This window comes from Sarcophilus harrisii, chromosome 3 (genome assembly GCF_902635505.1).
Source record: "Sarcophilus harrisii chromosome 3, mSarHar1.11, whole genome shotgun sequence".
NCBI classification, from domain to species: Eukaryota; Metazoa; Chordata; class Mammalia; order Dasyuromorphia; family Dasyuridae; genus Sarcophilus; species Sarcophilus harrisii.
Genome location: NC_045428.1, coordinates 551,099,683 through 551,119,817, shown reverse-complemented (window position 1 = coordinate 551,119,817; position 20,135 = coordinate 551,099,683). Strand labels below are relative to the sequence as shown.

The following is a 20,135-nucleotide window of genomic DNA, read 5'->3' as shown; positions in this document are numbered from 1 at the left end:
TAGTTTTTAATCAACCTCCTACTATGCTAGTATATTTTAAGTTACTCCTCTTTGTTCTCCATCTCTGCCAAACCATGTGAAAACACCTCCTCCTAGTGGAGGGCTGCTTTGTCTTTGTTGGATCCAGGCCTCTGCTGCAGAATGGGAACCCAGAGAAAACTTGCTTTCACCATTATCTTCTGCATTTGCTCAAAGCCACCAAAACTATTCCTAGTTCCTGAGTCTTTCACCTCTTCTCCCCTAGTAGCAGCCTTGACTCCATGGGTAGGAGACCAACCTTTTCCCCCATCTATCCCAATGGATGTCACCAGACCCTACACTTTGGCTTGCTTATTTATTCTGGGTGACCCACCAAAAGGGCTGAACCCTGGAACCTCTTTGAGCCCCGATTCATCAGGGTGTCCTCCTTTCAGTGTTCTAGGAAGTTACCCAGGAAGTATTAAGTGTCAGAGTTGGCTGTTTTCACTTTCTCCTGTGGCCCTTTTGTCCCACCCAGATTGGTACTGGTAGATTCCAAGGGCCATATCTCTGGCCCCTTTGCCCCAGCCCCATGGAAATTCATTCACTGTGCAGTAAACGTTTTCATTTAACCCCCTTCCCAGCCTTTGGTCAGTATGATTTAGCACCCTCGTACCTGCTTTCATACCAGCTTTTCTCAATGAGAAGCCAGTGAGAGAAGAGATTTAGTCAGTACTGTTCTAGGCACAAGGGAGCCGTTTTAATCCTGAAGCCCTTTTTCCCATTTGGGATCCTAAGGATCTGGGGGATAAAGTGACTCAAAGCTCCTGGTTAAATACATAGTTGCATTAATGAAGAATAAAAAAGAAAGTTCAGCCAGAGCAACCAAAGTGTTAAGCTCATCTGATATTCTGTGCTGTGTCCCAGTGTCCCAGTCCAGTGCCTGGGGGGGGAGAGGCGGGGAGAGGGAAGAGGAGGAGGAAAGGGGAAGAACACAAAGGCTGATGATCTTGAAAGCAGTCACCAGTACCCTGAGACCTAGGAATGTCTTGATCACAGCCAGGACATTTGGAAACTACCATCTTCCTCCTCCTCCTCCTTTTCCTTCACTTTTCTCCTCCCAAGCTCACATTATCACATTATTACTGTTATCCCCACAAGCTCTGACTTGGCAGGGCAACCCTTCCAATTTCACTTATCCCATAATAGATCTCTTCAGATCACAAACAGCTGAATTTTCTGGTGTCAAAATTATCCATTTATAAAGTCACTGTATCCTCGCTCCTGCCATGTGGCATGTGCCTCTCCTTACTCTTGGCTTTGATGCTGGGAAACCTAAGAACTGTATGATATAGTAGAAAAGACACTGGGTGTTAAATCGGACCTGGATCCAAGCTGTGGCTCTACCATTTTCAAGCTATGTGACTTGACCTTCTTTGAGCATCACTCAGTTTATCCTTCAGCAAATTGGGGCTAAAACCTTCCCCACCAACCTCCCAGGAATGTTATCCAGATCAGGTGAGATAACATACATAAAGTGCTTTATAAACCACAATCGACATAAATGTAAACTCTTGTTATTTACAGGGGTGGTGTTTAGAGATATGGCCAGTCACTGATATGAATATGATTGTCTTCTGTCCATCCCCTCTAACCAGGAAAAGAAAAAGAAAAAGAAACACAAGAGCAGGAAGGCATCCTCATCCAGTAGCTCAGACTCTGACAGCAGTGAAGGTCCATCGGCCAGCAAGAAGTCGAGACACATGGCAAAGGACAGCAAGAGGAAGAAAAAAAAGCACAGGAAGAAGACCCAGGAGTAACTCCTTACTCCTTACCCTCCAAGGGAGCCTTCTTCACCAGTACCTTGACTCCCTGCCCCACCCTACCACTGAGGGCTGTATCCTCCACAAATTAGTCTTGCTTGCTCTGGACAGTGTCAGGATAGCTTCCTGACCCAGCAAGCCATGTTAACCCCTGAAGCTAACGTTTTTCTTTTGTCCAATTCCTCTGGCCCAGCCTCAAGATTTGAGGGCTAGCTGTAGACTCCTGGCCATGGACACTGCTGCAGGGAGAGATATGCTTTTTGAACCCCCGGCTGGAGCACAGATGGCCACCTCCAGCTGAGCCAGTCAGTGAGCTCTTCTGCCTCCAGGCCAGAGCCAGAGGGCTTCTTCTTGGCAACAGGCAGACCAGTCCCTTCTGGTGCTCATATTCCCTCAACAGCAGTAGGTCAGACGGCACCAGCTTAGCCAGATTCTGGGAAGAAACTGCAAGGTTTCAGAACTTGTGGTCTCATCCCCTTAGGTGATTAAACATACAGGGCTATTGTTCAGCACTCACTGATGTGGGGCGAGTGGCGGAGAGCCATGACTTCTAAATTTCCTCTCTCCATTGGCAGCACTGGAACCTTTGGCTTGGTGTTTTAACATTTCCTGGATTGGGTATCATGCCCCCACCTCCCACTTCTTATCTGCTTATAGGGAGGCTGAAGCTGGTGGATCATGTGATCTCTGAAATTCCTGAGCTGCAGAAGGGTCCCAGCCAGTCAGGTATTCACACTGTCAGGTACCAATGTGGGGAGCCCCAGGATCACCAAGCTGCCTAAGGAAGTGAGCCCACCTAGGTTGGAAATGAGCTCCTGTGCTTATCAATAGTTGGATTGGGCCCACCAGTGGCTGCTGCATTCCCAGCTTAGGCAAGATCTCCCAAACAAAACCTTTTTTTTGAAGGTGAAGAGTTTCTAAAAAACTTAGTATCTTCTGAAATTTCATAGCTAGATAATTTACAGGGTCTGCCCTGCTTGGTCCTTCCATGAAGATTTCTTCAGAGGAGGAGTTTTAGCAGGTCCCTGTCCCACAGCCAACCTTCATAGAATTCCCCAAGTTTTCCCCTGTAATTATCAAATAACTTCCATTCTCTGGTGGTACGTGGTAGTGTGCAGAAGGAAGATGGCAGTAGTGCATCTTTCATTGCACCGGCATGGTTCAAAGGGGTAAACAAAAACCAAAATCAAAACTCCTACATAGGATCTGCTTAGAGCCTTCTGTTAACACATCCCTATGAAGTCTGAGCCCTCAAGGCAGAAGCCACAGCCATTGCTCATGTCTCTCTACCCACCAGTGAAATAGAAGGCTAAAGGGCCACTAAGGATGAAGGATCCGATACAAGGCTTGGAGCTAAGCCTGCTATCCTGGCATAAGTCAGTCTGAAAGAGAAGCCTCAAGGGGTGATGATACGGTCCCTGTCTAGACCAATGGGTGAACATAATGAGCAGACTCCAGCTTAATGTATGGAAAGGCTTCTGAGCACCATCCCAGAATACAGTGGACTGCTCGAGCAGGTCTGTCTCCAGACATTGTCCCTTGTTGGGGATACAGAGGAACTTCCCAGTGTGGAGGCCCCTTCCACCTATGATTCTGTGATGAGGTAAAGAAAGGGTAAGCAGTGAAGGGAAGGAGGAAAGGGCTGTAGATAGGGAAAAAAGAGATTGACTGCTTTCTCCTTGGGCCTATCTGTTAGTGGTCTTGCTTCAGCTGCATCAGGCTTGGAATCACTGCCACTTGGGCTTGGCTTCAGACCAACTTGGCCAACGTCTGACTTGCCCCAGCAGCCTCTTTGGCAAAGATAGGCCTTGCTCATGGAACCCTCCCCATTCCCCCAACCCCCACGACAAAGGCAGTAAAGCAGCTGCTGTATCTGAATGACTGACTGTGGGATCTGCTTTATTGGCTTGGGACCAGCCATCAGATGCAGTTTTAAAAAAAATACAGAATGGGCTTCAATCAGGACCAGGACAGCACCATGTTTTCCATTTCTGGAGGGTTCCTTGACCAGAGTCAATTGGTACAAAACACTGGGGTGGGGAGGGGGACGGGGTGCAGAAATGAGGCAATCTGGTGTTGAGTTCAGTGGTAGCCGTCGGCAGAGGAGTTGACAGTGAACAGGTGGGCTGGCTTCAAGCTGTGTTCTTCTCATAGGTCCTAACGCAGACTACATTGCCATGGGTTAGTGTCTAAAAGGAAAGAACATTGTTAAGAATGCTGGAGGAAGGGGATAAAATACTGGACTTCCTTTCTAGTCCAAGGAATGGGACAGCTGTCCTGTTGGGAAAAGCCTAGCAATGCCAAGACTGGCTCCCTTCTACTCAGCTGTTCTCTCTGCTTTTTCCTGGTCCCTTACCCCCTTCCTTAAGAGAGTGGAGCCAAGTCCTCTCATACCCTGAAAGTCTCCAGTCCTGCATAGCTCTTCTAAAATGTGGGAGATCCCCACCCCCTTCTTAGGATAGAGACAGCATTCCTCACCTCCCATGGTGGGAATGCAGGCAGGCAGCCAGGAACACTGAGCAAAGAAGGGATTGTTTCTAGGCAAACCTTAAGAGTACCAGAAGATAGTTCACACCAAGAAAGAGCTCCTCTGCCCACTTGTGCCCTGTGGCAACAACCAATGTGACACAAGGAGACCCAATGGAAAAGTAACCTGCAGGGGCAGCCAGCAGGGCTGGAACCAGGGGGCATAGTCTCGCCCAGCCACCAGGATCAGAGGGCTCTGCCCCAGTCTAGATGAGATGACCACCACAAGGATGGTGCAGCCCACAGTTCCTCTGATCAGTGGGTGTTCCCAGCCAGGACGGATGGTACAGGGAGGACAGACATTTGCCTTGTTTTTTAGGTATTTATGAAACCCCTGAAAATCTTGTCTGGTACATTTGGAATAAGCTCAGAGTCCTCTCCGGCAGAGCATCTCAAGTGTGGGATCTAACCTGGCCCTGTTTCAAGAAAGCCATGAGCTCCTTTAGTCTCACCTGCCTGAAGCATGACCTGTTCTCTAAATGATCACAGCTTCTGAGACGGCAGCCCATTCCATTTTGGGACAGCTCTATTGCTGAAAAATTCCTTCCTCTACTGATGGAGTTGAATGCAGAGAAGCGGTATAATATAACCAGGAAGAGGTGGGTTCAGATCTCTCCTATGACCCTGTTTGGGATCTTGAGAAGCCACCTGTTTTCTCCGAGCTCCAGACAGCAATCTAGGACTAAGCTGCACAAGAAAGGCCCACCTCCCCACCTGCTTGGAAGACTGTGGCTTGTCCGAGTTCCCTATGTTGAGGACATCATGGCTCGAGTCCCTACATCGGAAGCAGAGAAATCTGTCTTTTAGCTGATCTTGATGCTCCCCTCTGACACCAAGCAGAATAAAGTAAATTCTTCAGCATGGCAGCCTAATATTTCAAGACTGAAATGTTTCCTCTAGGTGTTATTTCAGGCTAAACGAATTTCTCTAATCATTCCTCATGAAAAGATTTCAAACTTTTCAACTTTCTGGTTGCTCTGCACAGCCCACAGACACTGAAAAGAATACTGCGTGCAGAGTTAGGAGCACTGAATTTGAATCCTGCTGATGGCACTATGTTGCTATAGGTAAATCACTTCTGTGGGCCTCAGTGTCCTCATTTGTAAAATTGGTAAAAACTTATTTTACCCCCAGTTCAGATTCTGTGAGCTAATGTATGCAGAGTACCCTGTAAACAGACCTCTAAGTGATGTCAACCACGGGATTTCAGAACGGGTTAGGTGCCCAGAACTGAATGCAAGGCCCCTGATCTGAGGAACACTGGCTTAAGTGTTGCAGGGACGTCTGAGGCCATCTGGACTACCGAGTCCAAACTTGTTTTACAGGTGGAGAAGCAGGCCAAGAAATAAGGTTAACTGCCTTGCCCTCCCCTCAACATCTGACCTTGGACTTTGTCTCTAAGTCCAGTCCCTTTCTCTGACTAAAGAGAGGTACAGGAGAACTAGAATCTCCTCTTCCTGTGTGTTGTGTCTCAGTGAAGGCTGAAACCTCACTGAGACTGCAGAGGCAGCTGGGGTGATGGCTACACAAGGGAGCTGCCTCTACTGCCAGGAAAGATGGCCCCCTCCCCTCCCACCTTACCAGAATGAGTTTTCCATCCTGGAGCTCCCGGGTGAGGGTGGTCTCCTGTCCATTCCACTTCTGAACATGGACCAGCTTGCCTCCATCCATTGTGACAATGGACTGGGGAGAGAAGGCAGCAGAGATGAGATTCAGGGCTGGCAGATATAAGCTATCACCTGCCCCCCACAGTGCATGGGGCCAGCGGGAGGCTCAGTCACCCGGAGAGGGCAAGGAGCCCTCCCTAAATGTCTTATTCGGTCCTTGCAACAGCCCCAGGAGCCAGATGCTGTTAGGAAACAGCTGCTAGGGAAGTGACCATTCCCATGTAACCCAGACAAGGGACTCTGGGCCAGGCACTTAATCACTGCCCACCTCAGTTTCTTTTCTGCCCTCGGTGGTGGAAGGGTTGTTTGCTCCCAGGAGCACATGTGTGACCCCGTCATTACTGTCCATCTCCAGGCTGCTTAGGGTCACTCTCGCCACACCCTGAGCTGGGATTTTGTCTAGTCCACTTTATGGGTATGGGTCACTGGAATTGTCCATTAACCCTGGCAATGTGGCCAGCCAGATGAGAGTCAATAATACATTTAACATCCCCTCTTCAGTGCTCTCTTTAAAGGTTGCCCCTTCTTATTCCCAGTCCTGAGTAAGTAGGAAGTTGACTCTTGCTCTCCATAGGACCTGGTGTCTTGGGGCTGTTTTATTTGGGCTGACAGCACTGGACAAGGGGCTGGATGGGCTCAAAAATAGGTGCAGGGAGGCTGCTGGGTGGCGCAGTGGATAGAGCCCTGAAGTCAGGAGGACCTGAGTTCAAATCACTTCCTAGCTGTGTGACCCTGGGCAAGTCATTTAACCTCAAGTGCCTCAGCAAAAAAAAAAAAAAAAAAGGCAGAACCACCACCCACAATTTTGGGGTCTGTGTGCTCCCGCAAAGGTTGGGGATCCCAGTTCCAAACCCATTCCTGTGGGGAGTGGGGTATGCCCTGTGAGAGAGGGAGAAATGTTAAGAGTAGGAGCTAGGAGACCAGAGTGCAAAGTCAGGTTCTAACCAACCTGTAGCACAACAGTCTCTGAACCTCAGTTTCTTAATCTGTAAAATGGAAGTTATAAGTGCTTCCCAGGGTGTCGTGGATTCAATAAGCCACAAAACTAGAAATGCAGCTTACTTTGGTCCTGATACTGCCACATATATCCTGGAACTTTGGAAAAGGCTCTTTCCTATCTGAGTATCAGCTTTCCTTTCTGTATGGCAGGGGAAACCAGTTTCTGTTCCTTCCTTACCCAATGGCAGCTGAGAGGGGGGGCAGGGGAGGAGGGTTCGGACCTGGATGGTTGAAGGGGAAGTGACAAGGTTGAAGGGAAAGAGAAGGAGCTGGAAAACCCCCAGAAGTAGATGAAGCGTCCCCCCAAGTGCTTGAGTGAGCCCTATTAGGGCCAGCTGCAGTGGCTTGGCAAAGACCTTGGGGGGACAGGGGTTGGCGTGCAAGGTCACCCAGAGAGCCATGAAGGACACCCTATCTGGGACCTTGCAGTTCCTGCCCATCAGCTGACATGTTGGAAATAGTTTCTCAGGGTCAATGGCCAGACTTGGAGGGGGGAGAAGGGGAAAGCAGCTGAGCCTGGAGAGACCACAAAGAGCCATCCACTTACGCAGTCTGGGCTGGGTGCCTGGCTAAATAAGGGTCCCGAGTTTTGGGCAGCGGGCCAAACTCCTCAACTCCTGACTCAAAGAGGTTTGATGAGTTGCCTGAAATTGCCTAGCTGTCCACCATAAGCAAGTATTGGGTGGATGGCAGCAAACCGAATGGGAACCTGGCTTCCTGCTCCCCATGACAGCGTCTTCCTGGTCCCCTGGAAATCGCTTCCCTTACATTTTTATAACACGTTACAGTCCTTCCTCTACACTGTTCACATAATATAGTAGACTCATTTTTTTTCGTGGGCGTGGAGAGTAGACATGGGGTTTAAATGACTGGCTCAGGGTCACACAGCTAGTGTCTGCGGCAGATGTCATGCCCATTTTACAGATGAGGGAACAAGCTTAGAAGGGGCAAGTTATTTGAGGTCACCTAGCTGGCAAGTGGATCGGACCAAAGCTTAAAGCCAGGTTTCCTGCTCTGAATCGAGTCCAAAAACTTTTTCCTTCATACCTGTTTTTTTTTTTTTTTTTTTCCTTTTTGCAAATAAGTTCCTAGAAACAAAGATAGTTCCTCGTGGGGAGGGGAACTGCTTGAAACCAGAGATTGAGCATTTCAGAGCCAAGTTGGATAGAAATGCCGGCCACGTCCTGGCTGCCTGGCTCACCTTGACCTTCCTATCATCGGCCGTTGTCTCATCGAACTCCACTCCGAGCTTGAAGGAGATCTCAGTGTTCTTGAAAGTGCTTTGAGTCTTGATAGTAATGTTGTCTCCGTTGACCTCGATGATGGTGGTAGGCTTGGTCATGTTGGCCACCTGCCTTGTGGCAAAGCCAACACCTGCAGGGGTGGGAAGAGAGAGATCGGTGAGGGAGGGAGAGGACGCTGGGCTCGGCGAAGGGCGCTCGAGGCCAGGGGCAGGAAGAACCTGCTGCTTTTACCCATTTTGGCCCTGGGAAGATGAAGGGTCTGAAGAATGAGGGACTAAATAGGCTTAGCCCCCCCCCAAACCTTGGGTTATACAGCTAATTGTCAGACATTGGCATCAGTAATTCTGATTTTAAAAATCAACTAATCACAGGGCAGGGGTATGAAACTCCTTGGGTAGAAAGGACCAGTCTTCTCTGAATCTTCACCAAAAAGTAGAGATGCCTGTACAACACCAACCCCACCCTAATGACAGGAATAATCATCGGAACAAAAAAATGCCTTTGGAATCACAGGAACCAAGTCCTATGGCTTGGGTTCAAACCCGGACCATGTGACTGTAGACTGCATTAATCACTTTGGGCAGCATACTCGCCATCCTGTGTCTCAATTCTTCAGCCATAAAGTGAGAGTTAGACTTAGCCTCCAAAACTGCTTCTTGCTCTCAGTCTAAAACCTTTTTAATCCCTTTCATCTTTATAATTTCCCTTTTAAAAAATCCTAATACAAGTAAATCAGAAGAGTGGGTATTATCCCCATTTCAAAGATGAAATCCCAAAGATCCGGAGCATACACCCCAAATAGTGTCAGAGCTAGGACAAGAAGCTAAAGGGCTTTTTCCAATTCAATAAAGCACTTGCTCTTTCCAACTGAGGGGTGAGAGGAGGAAGAGGAAAGTGGGGTCTGGACCTTGCTTCTCTCATGTTCTGTAAATGGAATGCCCCCAACCAGAAACATCCTGCCTCCCTGAGCAGCCATTCTCCTGCCACCTCTGAAGATCCTCTCCTCCCCCAACCTTTTCTTCCCAGGAGTCTCTCAGAGGTGCCCATCCTAATTACCACATGCTGAGGCCATCTCACCACCCCACAGTATTCCCCCTCCCTGTGGACTACAGGGCCCCCAACGGTGAGATGGAGTGGCGTCTCGGCTGATGGGCAGGAGCCCTCAGTGGCCTTAGGTAAGTGGGACTAGGGAGGGAAGCTGGGTCGTGCTGCTTTCTAATTGATCAGAAAAGTGGCGTGGGATTTTAATTTTTCAAAGCAGAGCCTTCATCATAATGGATAGAGCGATTGTCCAAAATGACATTTCTATAACATCTCCCTCTGTGCTTCACAGGCAAGGTTGAGGTGGATGCTAGAAATGCTTTCATCTTACAGATAAGGCAACAGGGAGAAGAGAAATGACTGTCCCAGATCCCACAGCCAGTTAATATCAGTGACATTTAAACCTCGGTTGGTCCCAGGTCTTTCTCATTCCAAATCTAGCAATAGCCATTAGACCACACTACCTCAATTGGCCCTAACAGATAGCTTTGTGAGACATTGGAGCAGGCATTATAAACCCCGCCTCCATGTGATGCGTGACATGGGTCTCCCAGTTTAATATCAGAGCTAAGAATGAGTGTCAGAGTAACATAATGTTTCCCAAGCTGGACTACCTGGTGGCAAAGATTTCCCGGTACACAAAACTTTTACTACAAAAGGTCATTAAAAAGCTATGGACCTGGGGCTAGCTAGGGGGTGCAGTGGAGAGAGCACCAACCCTGAAGTCAGGAGGACGAGTTCAAATCTGACCTCAGACACCTAACACTTCCTAGCTGGGTAACCCTGGGCAAGTCACTTAATCCCAATTATCTTAGCAAAAAAGAAAGAAAAGCTATGGGCTTTCTCTCTCTCTCAGACACACACACACACACACACACGTTCCCCCCGCCCCCCCTGTGACTTGCTCATTTCTCTCCCTGACAGTGAAAAGAAGGCTGGCATCGAAGAGCACTGTAACTGAGCAAAGTCACAACTTCCCAAAGCCTCCCTTTTCCCTCTTTAAAAAAGATTAACAATTCTTATGCTACCAGTGGCAGACCCTAAAGCACCATTAGATAAAGGCGAGTTGTATAACTGCAAGTCTGTCCTGGAGTCTGTCCCATCATTGGCCAACGTTTCAGAAGACAGTCGACTTCTGATATGAAGTTTATAGTGACTTATTTCCCCTACAATACAGTTTGGCTTGGAAAACCGTCCCCAGAATCTAAAGGAATATGAGAAGTCATCTTGGCCAAGCTGCCTCACTATTATTCTTATTATAATAATGACCCCTCATTTTATTTGTGTAGTATGCACTATATGTCAGGAAATGTGCTAAGTACTTTACCAATATCTCATTTCATGCTCAGAGCAACTCTGGGATTACTTCCATTTTATGGTGTAAAAAACTGAAACGGCTTAAGTGATTTGTTGAAGGTCACCCAGCTAGTGAGTGTCTAAGAGCAGATTTTTAACTCAGGTCCAGAAAAGAGGGGGTTAAAGTCTAGTGGGAGAAGCAAATGAAACCAGTTTCAAAGAAACCTTGACAGATCTTTGCAACAGAACCCTGGTGTCCGGCCTCGTAGCTCAATGTTCTTTCCCCCATCCCATACCGATAAGCTACAAAGCAGGTGGAGGGGTGAGGGCCTCTGGATATGGGCCCAGGCCCTGAAAAGATTCCGTGTGACTAACACTGGAGTCAGAGTGGGGAGAAGGGAGGGGTGGACCTCAAAGCTACTTCACAGGGGAGCTGCACTGTAAATCTGAGGCAAGAGCCCTGGACACCTAGCGAACCTTCTGAAGTAAGCATGTTCCTGCCAAAGAGTGCGCGACTAGAGTGCAGCTTCTTAAAGTGTGGGACCCCTGTGAGGATTGTATAACTGAATGTGGAAGGGGGGGGGGGGAGAGGCTCATGAAATTATGATGTATTATCAGTCAATGTTTGATTTGTATGCCTATTTTATATACTTGGGACCATGTAAAAATTTCTTAGATGAAAAGGGATCATAGGTAGAAGAGCCCTGGACTGGAGGATAAAGGCCCCAAACTGCCTTTCTCCAACCCTTAATTCAGTTTCCCCCTTCCTGAAGGTGGTGCAGTGGGATAGAGCATGGGCCTCCTAGTAAGAGGGTCCAGACTCAAGACACTCAGTAGCTGCATGATCACTTAACCCCGATTGCCTCAAAAACAAAAACCCACACCCAAAAAACATTTCCCTGTCTCTAAGATAGTATTGTAAATAGAGGGCTGGCCTCCACATCAGGGAGATATATGGGTTCAAGTCCAGTCTCTCCATTTCTAGCCTTTCCACAAAGGAATTTCCCAATGCTGATGAAATCCCAGGTTTGAATGTTCCCACACACAAAACAAGGCACACTGAGACCCTATTGCTCCCTGTAAAAAGGCTTGAGTTGTAAAATGCTTTGGAATACTTGCTAGAATTTCTTCCTCTTCCAAAGAGGGTAAAAGCTGCAGTCCAGCTTCTGGAAAATTCCCAGAGAACTGACCCTCTTCCCTATTCTTTTCTCTCTGATTTTCCCAGTTCCTTGGAACAACTGATTCTGAGAGCTGTGAGTCTGGTCCAAGGCTGGTAATGACAGCCATTCCTTTGGGAGGTAGCTTCCCAGTACAGCTTTGTTGAGTTGTCTGAACAGCCACAGATCGGGCTTGGGCAAAAGACAGCGGCCAGAAGGCAGAGACCAAAAATCCTCACTATCTGGAGACTGAAGTAGTTGATTTGGAGGGTGAGGCGCAGAGGGCCTCCTTCATTTTTGGGCAGAAATTTGTCCCTGCAACAGGGAATGCTAACCAAAGGTGGGGTTAGGAGGCCTGGGAATGCCCCCTCCCCACCAACTGGAAGAGCCAGGCAAATGCAGGGAATCTTGCCCTTCTTCCTCCTATACAACTATGCTTTCCAGAGGGTCAATCGGGACTAAAAGGAAATGGCACATCCCCATATTTGAAGTGATTCTTTGCCCTCACTTCTGTTTCCTCCCAACCCCACTCTCCTCGGTACCAAAGAATGGTTCTCTGATCCTAAAAAGGATGGGATGTCAGGAGAGGCCTGATTTGGTGAGGGGAATAAGCTGATGAGGGGAGTTCTGGGTCATTGGGCCAGATCCCTCCAACAGAGAGGAAAAGGACCTACAAAGGTGATCAGTGAATTCTTCCTCTGTATAGCCTAAAACATCAGAGAGTTAAGGGAAGGGAAGGTTACCTTTAACCTCCATCCTGAGCTCCCAAGGTCAGGAGAGTTAAGCACGGGATCAGAAGGCCCTAGAATTGATGACTATCTGTCCAGAAAACTCCAGACTCCGGCACTGATTAGTCCTGAGCCTCTAATGAAAGTCATTCCAGCTTTTGACCTCCAAAGTCCTGGGGCCAGATTGACCCTCTCTACAGAGAACAAATTAGCCTTAAATGTAACTGGACTAATAGGCAAACTTGCTGCTTTGCATAACCCTGGGAAATATCCTAAGGGTCGGGCATGGGTTGGGAGACAGCTGAGAAGCACTGCAACATAAGTACGCGGCTCTTTCCTCCCTCCGGCTGCCCCCTTCCCCACCTCTCCTCTCCCCCGGGGGCGACCAGCCTTGACCTTGCTCCTTAGCCCAGGCACGGTTCCTCCTGAGGAGGAGAGCTGGGACCCCCCTCCCCACCCCCGCCGGGAGAAGTTCCAGGCGGTGGCAGACCCGTATGGCTGGCAAGTCTGTGGGTCTGTGCCTCTCTTGGACAGGCACTCGGTGCCAATGATTAACCCAGGCACATGCGTTCACCCGACAAGGTCAAGCGTGGAAGCAGTGCTCAAGGAGAGCCCTTCTGGGTGACCTACGAAGGTGTCTGCTTTGGAGACAAGGCTGGAACTGCCGGGGCCGTCCTTCCCTTGCTCCAGCCTGCGGAGCACGGCGCGAGCGGATCGGAGAGATGGACAGATCCGTCCCCTCGGGCGCGCCTCGCTCACCACACGCACACCCGCCAGCCATTGGCCACGTTCCCTCTGCATCCCCACCCTGCAGCACCCCCCCCTTCTCCCTCCTAGGCGTTCCCCCCAGCCCCTCAGCATCTCCCCCATACCCTGCGGCACTCCCATCTCCCCCCCCCCATGCCCCATCCCTAGCTCCTCTCCCCCAGGGCTCAGAGGGGCAAAGCTGGGGTCCCGCCGATGCAGCCAGCGCGGTTGCAGCGGACCATTGTCTGCCTTCTCCCAGCCCTCTAGTCACAGATTCCTTCAGCCCATCCCTCGCCGCGTCCCCTGCCGTCCTCCAAGGCACCCCGGGCGCCCGGGGACCCGGGAAGCCGCAGCCCAGCCCCGGCTTCTCTCCCGGCCAGCCCCGGAGGATGGAGCGGGAGCCTCCCTCCGCAGTCCCGCCGCCGCCCCTCCCTGCTCACCGATGGACTTCATGTACTCATCGAAGTTCTTGCTGTCAATCAGCTTCCAGGTGCCAGCGAAAGCGTCTGCCATGGTGATGGGCCGGAGGAGCGAGGCTGGGGCGCGGGGCCGGGCGGGCTGGGAGGCTGCAGGCGCGGGGTCCGGTGCGCGGGGCTGGGCTGGGCTAGCCGCGGGCGGGGAGAAGAGTGGGGATGCGGAGAGGCTCGGGCTCTGAGCCGCCCGCCAGTGCGGTCTCTTTAAATAGCCCTCCGAATCACATGATGGAAAGAAAGCCCGGGAGACAGGCTCCCGAAATAGGAAGACCCTGGCAAGCGGGCGGGGACTGCGGGCCGCAAGCTGGGGGAGGGGCGGGCTGGGCAGAAGCGCCTGGGGGAGGGAAAAGGAGGGGGCTGCTCTGGTGCCCCACCCTCCCGTTCTTTCGGAGGCTCCCAGGCTAACGCCCCGCGCGGTGGAAAGGAGAGCGGGGGAGTCCGCCCCTCCAGCACACCTGCGTCAGGCCCCTCAATCAGCACCTAGTCCCCCGGCCCCGCCCCCTGCCCCAGGGCGGACGGGACCGGCTCCGCTCCCCAGACTGGTCCGCCCGAGAGGCTCTCACCCCTCGGCCTCTGCTCTCGGCTGCCCAGGAAAGGAGCCGGGCCCACCCCGCCCCTGGGGATGCGGACCCCCGAGCCCCACAGCGGGGGATCCTGGGCTGCGGAGATGGGGAGGGAGACCCGCGCTCCTTCCCCATTGCCCGCCCTTTGTACAGAAATGCCTTGGCCTGATCCTTCCCCATTTCTAAATCCTCCCCAAAGAGAAAGGGAACTTGGGGATGGCGAAGACCCTGTAGCCTCAATCCCTTCCACCAACGGCTTCCTCAGACCCATCCGCAGACCCCACCCTTCCTTCTGTCTCATCCTCCGCAAACTCCTCGCCCCTTATTTTCTGGCCCCCCAGCCTGGCTTCCTTCGCCACCACGCCATTAAAACTGCTCTGTCCAAAGTACCAGCGACTTCCCGACAGCCAAATCCAGCCGCCTCTCTACGGTCTTTCTTTTCCTGCGGCATTTGTCCTTGTTGGTCATATTGTTCCACGCTCTCTTATCTCTGAATCTATTAAAAACACCGCATGCTCGATAGATGGAAACTCCCTGGAATTCAGTTTCCTATCCGTAAAATCCGAAGGGTGGGGAGGGCTAGAGGACTCTAAAGGTCAACTCTGGAGCTCCGAGTGTTCCAATAGAAAGTGATCCCGGTGTCTCAGGGGTCAAAAGGAATCCCTGAACTCTCCATAGAACCTCCCCACCTCCAGACTCGAGTCCTGGCCTTCCCAAGGTGGAACTTTTGTCCAAGGAATTGGTTCTAATCCTAACTCTGCCCTGCTGAGGGCCCTACTCCTTGGAGTGTGTTTCCATGTCTGCTAAATCGACAGTGTCTGCTTTTCTCCAAAAGGAGAAGGTTTGGAGAAATAAGCGCGTCTCCAGGCCGACCACAGCTCATCCCATCTACCCCTGCATCTCCAACCCTCTGCTCTCCATTTCCTCTCCCTTCTTCCCCTTCCCCCCAGTTTCGTCCTTTCCTCTCTTCTATTTCTATGTCCTCCCCACCCCATTTTCCCTTGTCTCCATGTCCTCTTCACCACCACCACCCCCATGCTCGTGCCCATTTCCCCTGCTCCTAATCTCCATCATTCTGCTCGTCCCTTTTTCTTCCCTTACTCTTCTTGGGTTTTCAGAGCAAGTGGATGTTTTCAGAGGGTGGGAGTCAGAGCCAAAGCATCCTGGGCTTGAGCTCTGTCTGCTTCCTCCACCCAATCATCGCCCTTGGATTACTCCCAGATGTGAAGGCAACATCTGGCAAGGCAATAGACCCTGCCCAGACTCCATCTCCGGGAGCTCTACCAACAGGGTGACATCATTCTCCATGTTTCCATGGTAACTAGGTGGGGGAGTGGCTTTGGCTAAAGGAAAGAATCAGAAAGCTCAGCAAGAGGTGATCCATAAGATCATGGGGAGGAGCCTAGTTTCCCCAGGAGGAAAGAGGAATTGAAAAGATAAGAAATTCAGTATTTTCAAGACTCAGTCCACTCATCCCCACCCAATCAAAGACTGAGCTCCATTGAATAAAATGTTAATTAATCCACTGGTGGGGGAGGGGGGGAAGGAATACTTGCTTGACCTTCCCCTGGAGAAAGGGAAAAGCTATGGTCAGAGTCCTTAGATGTTCAACCACATGGCTCCATTCAGCTGGAAAGGAACTCCTCTCCATATATCCTATCCTCTAGACCAGTAAATCTGAGCATCTGTGCCCTTCCCTGACCCTGGTCGTCTGGTTTTCCCCAATTTGTCTCTATTTCTGCCTGGCTACATATAGTACCAGTGTTAAAAGTCCTATCATTCAAAGATAATAGCTAGCACTTACAGAGCACGCTAAGGTTTGCAAAGCCTTAAACATAAGTTATCTCATGGTAAGCGCTTAACAAATATTTGATTGATGGCTGATCCGAAAAGTCATGGAATTATAGCTGAATAGGACCTTATATGTCACTTACTCCAATCCTATTATTTTATTGATGAGGAAACAGAGGCCCAATGAAGGTGTGAGCTGCCAAGAGGAAATAAACCCAGAAACTGGAAAGTCAACAAGTAAACATATATTTCATAATCCAGGTAAATGAATTACTGCCAGAAATACACTAAGCAATACCGAGTGAATGAGAGAAAAAGCATTTGTGAATCACTTACTATATGCAAAGTACTATGCTAAATGCTGGGGAAGCAGCTCTCCTTCTAATTGAAGGAGATAATATTCCCTCTAATTTGTGGCCCAGTGTTTTCAGTGCCCAAGTTACTGAGTGGTTTGCCATTTTTTCTCTTCCAACTCATTTAACAGATGAGGAAACTGAGGCAATCAGGATGAAATGCCTTGCTCAGTCACACAGCTAATAAGTGTCTGTGGCTAGACTCAACTCATGAAAATGAGCCTGCCCCATTCCACGGCCAGTGCTCTATCCACTGAGCCATCTAATTGCTCTACTTCTATTGAAGGAGATAATGGAAAGTTTCGGTAGCAAATCAGACAGAACCCGGAGAGAGAGTGAGAGATATAGAGATAAAATATTTATTAGGCATTCATTCTATCAGGCATTGTATTAAAGTGCCCTTGAGACACTTACATTCTAACGTGAGAAGACAATAGAAAAGGGGAAGCTGGAAAGGGAGAGGTTCAAAGATGGGAAGATAGAGATTTGGTTTAGGAGGGCTGGACCACAGCCTGACAAAGTAAAAGCTTACCTATCTCGGCAAATGATAATCTGTCTTCTTTAGAGTCAGTTTCATAGATAAAAAAAAGTATTTTTCTGTTATAAAAGATTTATAAACATTAATCGATGGAACTAATGACTAACTACAAATCCATAAGATTCATGATGAGACTTATGATCCATCACTACATAAAGAACAAATGAATTGGGGCAGCTAGATGACGGGGATAGAGCACAAGAGCTGAGTTCAAATTCAGTTTCACTTAATTATTAGCTGTGTGATGATGGGCAAGTCACTTGACCCTCCCCACCCCCCATAAAAGAATTAATGAATTTTGAGTGCAAATTGAATAGTAAGACAAATAGAGAAAAAAGTGAGAGCCATGGGAGAAGGCATCTAGAAGGAAGGGAAAGTATCAAAAGCTGAAGAGAGTTCAAGAGTAAGAATCTCTCTTTTTTCCAGTTATTCATGACAATGTTCTCTCCTAGTTCTTCTAATTTGTCTTCGCTAGATCTTCATCCAAGTCACACTTGTGAAGTATGGGTATTCCCATAGAGCTCTGTCCAGGGCTCTCTTTTTTTCCATTTATATTATTTCACTTGGTGATCTCATCATGATTTTCAAATCTACTTGCTCAGCTGTAACTTCTCTGTTAACCTCCAATTTTTTATTTCCAACTGCCTATTGGTCATGTCCTACAAACATATTCAAGTCAAATCAAGTCAACATGTTCAAAACTTAAGCCATTACATTTCCCTCCTAAATCCTACCTAATTTTCAATTTTTCTCATGTCTAGGGCAGGGCTTCTTAAACTTTTCCCACTCATGATCCCTTTTTGCCTGGGATATCTTTATGTGATCCTGAGCGTATAAGTATAGAAATTAAACATTTACTGATAATAAATCATACTGAACGAGATGAAATAAGATCTTTCAAGACAGTTGTGAAAATTGAGTAAGGCTTCATCTACTTCAGAGTTTGAGTAGGCCTGAAGGACTTTAAGTATCGAGTCAAGGGCATACATAAGTCCCCTCCCTGCTATCCCCTAAGTGCATACTTAAGTCCCCTTGTTATCCTCCCATGACATCAGCGGCTCCCTATTTCAGTGAAATATGGGCAACTATGTACTAATAGGCCAAGTTCAAATTCTTGGGTAGTTCCCGAGTTTAGAATGTAAGATCCTCAGCCAATAAGGATGAGGGTCAATGGTGGGAGGGGGTATTTGCGTGAGGGATTAAAAGTGTTGACCCTGCCCCCGACGGGGTTTCCTCCCATCGATTATCTGCTCGATGGGACCCCTTCTCACGAGAATGTATAATAAACTTTGCTTTGCTTCTAAAGAGCTCTCCAAATTTTTTATTAAATGGTGACCCCTCACCATTTCTGAACCAAACAATAATCTTGCGATCTCCACGTTGTTATAAGACCCTATAGTATAAGAAGCTGTGGGTTAAGTATTGCTATCCTCCCAGTCACCAAACTCAAAATCTATGGGCCATTCTTTTTTTTTTTTTTTTTATAATTATAATAACTTTTTATTGACAGAGCCCATGCCAGGATAATTTTTTACAACATTATTCCTTGCACTTACTTCTGTTCCGATTTTTCCCCTCCCTCCCTCCACTCCCTCCTCCAGATGGCAAGCAGTCCTATACATGTTAAATAGGTCACAGTATATCCTAGATACAATATATGTGTGCAGAACCGAACAGTTCTCTTGTGGCACAGGGAGAATTGGATTCAGAAGGTAAAAATAACCTGGGAAGAAAAACAAAAATGCAGTTTATATTCATTTCCCAGTGTTCTTTCTTTGGGTGTAGCTGCTTCTGTCCAACCTTGATCAATTGAAACTGAGATCTTCTCTTTGTCAAAGAAATCCACTTCCATCAGAATACATCCTCATGCAGTATCGTTGTTGAAGTATATAATGATCTCCTGGTTCTGCTCATTTCACTCAGCATCAGTTCGTGTAAGTCTCTCCAAGTCTCTCTGTATTCATGCTGCTGGTCATTTCTTACAGAACAATAATATTCCATAACATTCATATACCACAATTTACCCAATCACTTTCCAATTGATGGGCATCCATTCATTTTCCAGTTTCTGGCCACTACAAAGAGACCTGTCACAAACATTCTTGCACATACAGGTCCCTTTCCCTTCTTTAGTATCTCTTTGGGGTATAAGCTATGGGCCATTCTTGATTCCATATTCTCTCTCACCACTCTCATTTGAATAACCAATCTTTTGCCAAGTCCTACCTTCAGGACATCTCAATCTTGTAACTTCAGAAAACAGTCTAATTTCCATGAATGTCCAAAGATGGAAAGCCTCTAAAAGTATGAGAACTAGGAGAAAGTGTCAAAATTCCAATAGATTTGGGATGGAAAATGCTATCAGCACTCAGAGAGAGAATTATGGAGATTGAATGTGGAATATTTTTCACTTTGTGGTTTGTTTTTTTTCTTTCTAGTAGTTTTTTTCCCTTTTGGTCTGATTTTTTTCTTGCACAATATGACAAATATGGAAATAGATTTTAAAGGATTACACATGTTTTAACCTATATCAAATTGTTTGCTTTCTTGAGGGGGGAAGGGGAGGAAGGGAAAAAATTTGGAAAACAAAGTCTAACAAAAAATAAACATTTAAAACTGTTTACATGTATTTGGAAAAATAAAATACTATTGAGGAAAAAATTTAAATTCAAATTGGAGAAGGCTTTTTACGTGAATAAGTTATATTCTGATGGAGAAGAAAAACGAAATGGATTCCCTTCTTGTTTATTTGCTAATGCTGAATATCAAAATTATATGCTATTATGTCTTTTAACTTTCCATTATTTACATAAATAGAAAATTGCCACACTGGTGTAAAGTGTCACCATTTAGTGATAATAGCTAGCATTTATAGATCTATTTGAGGTTCCCATATGTTATTGCATCCTCACAATTACCCTTTGAGGTAAGTGATAATATTGTCTTCATTTTACAAATGAGAAAACTTAGGTTAAATGACTTTCCCAGGACCACACAACCAATAATTTTAAGGCCGAATTCAAACTAAGGGCTTCCCGACTCCAAGCCCAATGTTCTGGTCACTGCGCCACCTAGCTGCATTTGCAATGTAATGTGTCATTTTTAAAAGAGATTTGAAAAGTTAGTAAAATCACAAAAATAAATGTGAACCCAAGAAACTATCAATTTTTAAATTTTTTTGGGTTTGTTTTTAGAATGAGTAATGTAATTTGGAAATGGAAAATCCAGTCT

The 20,135-nt window shown here is 47.7% G+C and overlaps 2 protein-coding genes across 2 annotated transcripts in view; one reads left to right on the top strand and one right to left on the bottom strand.

Moving 5' to 3' along the window:
- The window catches only part of ZCCHC17 (zinc finger CCHC-type containing 17), a 52,512-nt gene extending 48,853 nt beyond the window's left edge, over positions 1 to 3,659 (top strand). The window contains exon 8 of the mRNA XM_012546013.3: positions 1,617 to 3,659. Coding sequence (XP_012401467.1) covers positions 1,617 to 1,778 — 162 coding nt within the window. The 3' untranslated portion in view covers positions 1,779 to 3,659. The remainder of the gene's footprint in view (positions 1 to 1,616) is intronic.
- FABP3 (fatty acid binding protein 3) lies at positions 3,656 to 13,858 on the bottom strand. The gene is made up of 4 exons (XM_003765490.3): positions 13,627 to 13,858; positions 8,175 to 8,347; positions 5,889 to 5,990; positions 3,656 to 3,970 (listed from the first exon to the last, which is right to left on the bottom strand). The coding sequence occupies exons 1-4, from the start codon at positions 13,697 to 13,699 to the stop codon at positions 3,914 to 3,916; spliced, it is 405 nt and encodes a 134-aa protein (XP_003765538.1). The 5' UTR covers positions 13,700 to 13,858; the 3' UTR covers positions 3,656 to 3,913.
- Positions 13,859 to 20,135: the final 6,277 nt, after the last annotated feature.

Coding starts and splice junctions, on each gene's coding strand:
- FABP3 (XM_003765490.3), bottom strand. CDS start 13,699: ATGGCAGACGCTTTCGCTGGCACCTGGAAGCTGATTGACAGCAAGAAC. Junction 8,348..13,626: donor TGAGTACATGAAGTCCATCG/GTGAGCAGGGAG, acceptor CCACCCCTGCAG/GTGTTGGCTTTGCCACAAGG. Junction 5,991..8,174: donor CCGATGATAGGAAGGTCAAG/GTGAGCCAGGCA, acceptor TTCTCTCCCCAG/TCCATTGTCACAATGGATGG.